At 36.8% G+C, this 7,992-nt stretch overlaps 1 protein-coding gene across 1 annotated transcript in view; it reads left to right on the top strand.

Annotated features, from left to right (window-relative positions):
* Positions 1-7,992, top strand: part of TNNI3K (TNNI3 interacting kinase) — a 428,191-nt gene that overhangs the window by 315,149 nt on the left and 105,050 nt on the right. Inside the window, 1 exon segment of the mRNA XM_060202368.1 lies at positions 3,081-3,190. Within this exon segment, the coding sequence (XP_060058351.1) occupies positions 3,081-3,190 (110 nt within the window).

Below are 7,992 nucleotides of genomic sequence, written 5' to 3' on the forward strand. Positions count from 1 at the left end.
CCTTGCTCCTGGTATGCACATGCTCTGTCTGGTACGATACTATTTGGCCTCACTAAGTATACTTTGGGCAGGCTTTTCCCTGTTTTGTTTTCTTAATTCCTGCTATTGTTATTCTACCTGGAAGTGGCAAGAAATATCTGGCAAACATCAAAGTGCAAATATGCTACAAAAGAAATAATTTTTTAAAAAAACTGAAAATGAAATTCCTGACTTACCACCAACCTGGAACTATTACAAAATTTAAAAATGTAAGAAAATACTAAAATGTTAGACAAGCAAGTTACAAAAAAAATAAATAAGATTCTAGTATAAATAACCAATAAATGTTTTGGTAAATGTTAAGTCTTACTATTTTTCAAAGAATCAAATAAACATTTACAATTAAGCCTATGTTTTTACCTTTCATATTGGCTTTTTTTTTCCACCAGGCTTATAAATGAAGCTCTATGCAACAAATATACTGCTTCTGGAAAACATATTTTCCTTTTTCATTTTTTAAATAGATATAGAGAGAAATTGAGAAGAAAAGGGAAGACAAGAAGAGAAACACTGGCAGCACTGCTTCATAGCTTGTGAAGTGTCCCCTTGCCATTCGGGACTGGGGTGTTAAAACTAGGTCCTTCAGCATGGTAACATGTACCATGCTAGGTGAGCCACTGTCTGACCCCAAAATAAATGCTTTATAATGTGATAACAAATCTAATTCTAGTGCAGGTATAATGGTGACCCTCTCCCACACTTGCTATTGAGAATATAAATTGGTCTGTCCAGGAAGACAGTTTCCAGCTATATAGCAAATTTTTTTTAAATATTTATGTCCTTTGACAGATTGATCTTATTCCTCAAAATATCATAAGCCAGCAATCTATAAAACTGAAAAAAAATTAATACACTCAAATTTGAACAATTTAAAATTGAGAAATAATTAAATAAAACCACACTAAATGCAGCCATTAAATCATGTAAATAAATTTAACAAGTTGATCTTAATATTTAATTTAGGAGAAAAGACTTGTACATAATATATATTGGACCATGGGATAAACAAGAATGCTCAAAATATTTTTTTTCTTTTTTTGTCTCTGTATTGGGAAGGTTGATGATTTATAGTACAGTTTTGACACACAGGTACAATATCTCATCTCCCTGTCTAATATAATTGGTCCCTCTGACTAGTAAGATTTCATGTCTATAATTTCCTAAACTTCTACAAAGAATAGATATTATTAGTATTAATTTGGCAAAATGATATTGTCAGTAAAACAAATATTGATTAATTCAAATTGGATATAATTTTATACAGTACTAGAAGTAGATCTAATTCCTACGTTGAAATGTAGTAAATTTTGGTGGCAGGTAGGAATTATAGGAAATATAAAAAAAAAGCATTGAGATATAGACAAATACTATGACATCTGATTAAAAGACAAGAAGCAGCAATGTTTGAGAACTTTAACTTTCCACTAGGGAAGCTGTTTACCTATAGATTAAAGAACACTTTTGTTGTTTATAAAATATTTTCAATCCGTGGCTTATAAGTATATGAAATCTGGAACTTCAGGCTACCCAGATACTTGCTATATTTAAAATTTATATAAATTAAAAACTAGTTGGGGCTAGGTGCAGAAAGTGGAAGGGCTGGCTTCTATAATTGCTTCTCTACTGAACATGGACAATGGCAGGCAATGCATACCCAGCTTATTTCTGTCTTTCCTTAGTGGGGTAGGTCTCTGGAGAGCTGAGGTTCCAGGACACATTGGTGAGGTCCTCTGCCCAGGGAGGTCAGGATAGAGTCATGGTAGCATCTACAACTTGGTGGCTGACAGGTGGTATGATGTAAAGCAAGTTTAAACTTTGAACTTGTAAGAGTCCCAATGTTATTTAGGCAAAGGGGGATTATTTGTTTAAAGTTTGAGTCACATACTGATCATAGAAAGATGAGGCTTTGAATTTTAGACTTTTAAAAAATAAGAGTCATTGGGGAGTCCTGAGATTCCCAAACAGACATAATGGGCCTAGACCTTCCACTTTCTGCACCCCACTAAGAATTGTGGTCCATACTCTCAGAGGGATAAATAATAGGGAAGCTTACAATAGAGGGGATAGGACACAGAACTCTGATGTTGGGAACTATTTGGAATTGTACCCCTGTTGTCTTAAAATTTTGTTAAACATTATTAAATCATGAATAAATTTTTCAAAGTTCAAAGTTCAATGTAACATGCATTTTCTAGTGTGGTATACGTAGCATTGTGCAAGTGGGTCCACTCTGTTTTTCTCTATATTTTCTATAACATTGTGTGCTGGGCTAGCATGGGCGTGCCTCTTCCCAGGCGCATGCTCTCTGGGTTGGAGAGAACTTGACCAGCGCCAGCCTGGGCTACTACTCTCTCAGTGACACAGGAGAGAGAGTCTTGAACTCATGGCATAGTGGTAATGCATTTTTTCTATTGATCAGAGAGACAACACGTTTATAGGATAGAACCAGAAGTGGCAAGTTGGAAACGGAAATGGCTAGGAAAGGGGGTGGAGAAAGGCAAAAAGAGTACTGGGAAGGTAGAAACTTTCTTAGCAATTGTTGTGAGGGTTTTAACTGGTGGGATTAATGTTACCCTGCAGGCGGGGAGGGTCTCAAGGCAGAAAGAAGACAGATCAAAGGAATGGAATGGGTGGGGATCTTTCAGGCAAAATGATTATGTAAATAGGCCATAGTATCAGGAATGCAGGGTGGAGCAGGGGGAGTTGGCTTAATGCCCAACAATCATGCATGTACTCTATGCTTTGGAGACATACAATAAATTACACACTATTGTATGCTGTTATTTATGTTCCTTTATGAATTTATAAATTCTCTCTGCTTAGTGTTTGTTGAATGGGTAACTAAATGAATGAACAATTATAAATGTATAGTATTGGCTATCCACTATTTTGCTTCAGCATTAACAGACAAGCCTGAAAGCCTCTTTGAATCTCTGCTGATGTTACACAGATTGATTTTGATGACTTTTTTGTTGTTTTTCCATATGTTTCTTAAAATAAATATGTGAATTTCAAAACTGACACGACCATTTGGTTTGTAGCGGCTGCTGCAGCAGACATGGCTTACCACCACATCAGACCACCCATTGGCTACTCCATCCCCAAGCCCATATCATCTCTGCTGATGCGAGGGTGGAATGCATGTCCTGAAGTGAGTAATTTTTATTTCCTCTTAGAAAATGTGTTATGGTCAAAATCTGTCACAAATACTGTTAAGTCCAAAGTCTATTTTCAGTGTGTATTTTAAGACTGTCAAGGCAGGAAGACTGATTTGCCTTCTGCTCTTTAGTCTCTAATTGCCTCAAGAAGTCTGAGCATCTCATATTTCTTTGCTGCTCTCTGATTTTGAAATGTTTCTCACAACTGATTAGTAAAAGAGAGACCAGGGTATGACAGATGACTCAGAGTCTCATCTCCACTGCAATTTTATTAACTATGCTTGAGCCACACTTAGTCATTTTCCGAAGAAAGAATCTTGGCACAAGATGGATTTGTGTGAGCCAATCCACAGGCAAGCCTTCCGGCAAAAGCTCCATGACAAGTGGTCTTGGTAACACTGACTCAAGCATGAGACAGAAGACAGGACCCTATTCCTTCTCTAACTCTCTATGTGGCTATATTATAAAGTGGTTAACAGTAAAGATTTAGAGTCCATTTGGAATCATCAGTGAGTGTTATGGAAGAACTGAGTAAGGAAGAATGCATAAATAGTGTGTGGGGGGAGGCTTAAATATGATAACAGATCTAAAGGACTATGGGGGTCATTCATATAATCCCAGAATAAAATCTCAGTACATTTGTTTGCAAAGAAATGATTCCTCTTAATATACCAGGCAGATTTATCTCTATTTTATTCTCAGACATTGGCATAGAAAGAGATTTCACAAGTCTTTCCGTATACCACAGTTTAGTACAATATCTAAGCATCCACCTGCCAGTATATTTTGTTGTCTATTTAAATGCGTGTGTTTTGTTATCAACTCCTGTTGAGTCTTCTGTTCTGAGAGAACTAGTTCACTTACTTCCGTGTGAAGGTCCTAATATATGGAAGTCTAAATGCCCTTATTTGTTCAGTCCAATGCATCCTAGTTATTGTTATTTTATTATATGACCTTGTTTCTGATGCTTCAACAAAGGAGCTGTTAAAGTGAGCGATATTACCTCAGAAAGTATCTCTCCTAAAGAAAAGTTGAAGGGGCATCAGTCCAGACATTTGGGAGAGTAAACAAGTTTCTCATTAGAAAGTTTCTCAGAGAAACCCAAACCAAGTCATTACCCAGTTCTACATGTGTAAACAAATATCTTTATGAGCAAAAATAAGAATAATGAAATTTAGATTTAAAATCTCAGAAGAAACAGCTTCTTCTCCTGACCTTTCCATCTGGCAGGCTCTATGTTAAAATGCAGTCTTTACTTTTACTCACTGTCAGAATGTTATAGCTCCATAAAAACAGAGACTTTGTTATTGTTTTGTTTTGTTTCCTGCTTTAATGTCAAAACATAGAGTCTAAATGGTCCGGCCATTGTGGAAAACAATTTGGAGATTTATTGGGACACTAGGAATGGACTTAAGGTACAGCCCAGCAATTCCTTTCCTGGGGATTAACCCTGAGGAAATAGTAAACACTTATCAGAAGATACCTGTGTATACCCATGTTCATAGCAGCAACATAGTTTGTAATCACCAGAATCTGGAAGAAACTCAGATGTCCAATATCAGATGAGTGGTTTAAAAAAGTGTGGTATATATACAGAATGGAAAATTACTCAGCTGCTAAAAATGATGAGGTTGTCTCCTTTGCATCCTCTTGGATGAAACTTGAGGACAACATGTTGAGTAAGATAAACCAAAAATAGAATGAGAAATATCAAATTACTTCACTTAGTAGCAGTACTTAATTAAGTAGGGGATGGAGAGGGAGAGCACATAGTGAAACATTGACAGGACATAGTGTATTGCACCAAAGCAAAGAATTCTGGGGGAATAGCATGAGGGAGGAAAGAAAGAAAGCTTTGGGGACTTGGTACATAATGAAACTGTATGTATACATCAATGACTGCACTGTAAAGCATTAACCCCCTCCATAAAAAAATAATGAAAATTTTTGAGTAGATGAATGAATGCCATTTTTGTTGGCCAATGCTGACAATCTCTTCATCTGCACTGTGATGTCCAGAAGATGAGGAAAGAGGCTGAGTGGATGGATACAACTCATAAACATAGGACTCATACACTGAAGGCTCCAGAGCTGAATCCTCAGCTCCTCTTGTGCCAGAGCAAAAGATCCATCTGTTTTCTAGTAACTGTTTGTGTATCTTTCTACACCTCACTGTCTCTCTGTCTCTCCATATCCCTTATGAAACAACTCTGTAAAAATACTTTAGGAAAAGCTTTCCTTGTTTTGAAATGAACCTCTGGCATATTAGCTAAGAATAAGTGTGTCATGAATCTAAATCAGAATTTTCTTATCTCTGTGGGATATAAACTGTTCCAAGTTAGAGTATAAAATAGCATGCCTGAAGTCCCAGAGGTCCCAAGCTCAATTCCCAGCATTATTTTCCAGAACTAAGCAGAGATGAGTTGGTCTCTTTTTCATGAGAATAGACAGCTCTTTAAAAAATTATATAAAATAATAATCAATGGCAACTCTTTTGCTTTTATTAATTTAATGTTTATGATTACAGCTAACTTACACATAGAAGTTTTAATCTGCAGATAAATACAAGTCATTGGTGGTTTCTACAGGCATTGAGATGATGAGAATAAGTGGGGAAATGAGAAAGAGAGCCCGGGGGTTGAGGGGGAGGAGGATTTTGTTGAAGATAAAAATTGTAAGAGGTCAGAAATCAAATAAATATTAGAAAATATTTGGTTTCTAAGAAGTAAGTCCTGTTGGACTTAAAAAAATAGTTGACTTGTATAGTGTACTGCTTTTCCATGTATGTAACCTAGGTTTGAGCCCAGCTGTCATGCTCTCTGCTTCTTTGTATATATATCAAAAAAAGAAGTAAAGCCCACATACGAACATAGTTAAGACTCTGGGGGTGGGGTTCAGAGAGAAGGCTGGAGAAGAAGCATAGCAGGAAAACAGTGTCTACTATGGGGCAGTAGGATTTGGGTTTTTCTGTTAGATGGACCCTGGTTTGACTGAGGTCTCCATTTCAGCATTACAAAGGCGATGAGACACTTCTATTTGTGACATGTCTAATGTATGATTACATTAATGGCCCAACAAAGTCTTTATCTTATCAGTAAGCTGAATAGTGGGAAATTAAGAGTAATGGATTAACCTGCCATTCTGTCTTTCAACATTTCTGCATGGAGCTCCTATTGTATATAAACCAAGGAACACGTGCTAAGGACTCAATGGGCACATGCTCTCAATAGAACATAAGGACTCCTGACTTTATGGAGACTAAGTAAATAAACACACTAATGATTTTATAGTTACAAACCTATATGAAGGGAAATTAGAATATATGAAATTTCATATGAAAAAATACTAGGAAGTGGGGGATAAAAATAATATAGGTCTGGAAGGGTTTTCTGGCAGAACTGAACTGAGTCTCCAAATTCAACTCCTAGCACAAGATAGGATCATAGATAGCCCCAAGGACCAAAGGGAGCACTATAGATAGTGGAGCAATGGTTTGGTATCTCCCTTATCTCACTTTCCTTCACTCTTCACTTAGTATACAAAATAAAAATGGAAAATTGGACCATGGAGGTTACTCAGTGGTGTTACATATGCACAACTGCCTCCCCCACCACCACCCATTTATTTCTCAGAACTTTACACAATGTTCCATAGAGTGTTAGAATCTCAGTCTATAACATATGGCTGATTCTTGTTGGAAGTCAGTGAAAAATGAGGAAAAGTCTTGCTAGCTAGAAGGGGTAGATTTTGGAAAGTGTTGAAAACTAGACATGAAATTATAGGTAATTATATTTCTTGTCTCTGAAGCACTGAAGAGGTATGATAAAAGTAAGGATTGTTTGTAAAGTTTATATAAGTTTGGTCTGAAGGATTTATTCACTTAAAGAACTGTATGTTGTTCCTATAGTGAGATAGTCATATAATTGACTCCTAGTGAGTGCTTGTGTAACTGGAATGCATATTACATGCTCCATATTATCCAAATATTTAGCCTAGGAAGAAAGCTCAGTTGGATAGTGTGCTACTTTGCCATGCATTTGAGCCAAGATCCTGCCTGGTAGCCACCATATTGAGGTAAGCTTTGGTGTTGTGGTCCCTTTCCTGGCTCTGTGTCTCTGTCTGAAAAAATAAATAAGCAAATAAATAAACAAAACATTCTAAATCTACTCAAGTAAAATCTCAAGAAAGGAGTCTGGAAATTTATATTTTCATAAACACCATAGGTGATTTGTGCCCCGTAATGACAGAAAACGAATGAGCTAAAAGGAAAGCAAAAGACACAAAAGTCAGAGCATCCAGCTATAGCAGTAATCCATTTGATTACAACACAAAGGCTACAATGGTTACCATGGGGACTCCGAGCAAGGGTGAACCTGGGAACTACTTCAAAGGAAACATAACATCATAAGGAGATGAAAAACTAGCTTTAGGAAATGGAAGAGAGGAAAGAGTCAAGAGAACTGTCATTGCTGCCTCCTGAGTCAACTAGTGACCAGAGCACTCGTTAGGCAATAGATACAGGCATATTGTTGGCAGTGAATAGAGAATAAAATTAAAGGCTCTGTAGCTGGGTAAAGGTGTTTTAATAAGAAAAGAAAGATAGTTATCAGGAAGGGGAGATAGAATAATGGCTATTCAAAAGGCTTTCATGCCTGAGACATTGACGTCCCAGGCTTAATTGCTCTTCACCAGCCCCACACCCCAAACCCCTATCATAAGCAAGAGCTGAGCATTGCTCTAGTCTGTCTCTTTCTATATTCTGTCTCACACTAAAACAAGTAAGACATATAAAATA

The sequence above is a fragment of the Erinaceus europaeus genome, chromosome 11, assembly GCF_950295315.1.
Source record: "Erinaceus europaeus chromosome 11, mEriEur2.1, whole genome shotgun sequence".
Lineage (NCBI taxonomy): Eukaryota > Metazoa > Chordata > Mammalia > Eulipotyphla > Erinaceidae > Erinaceus > Erinaceus europaeus.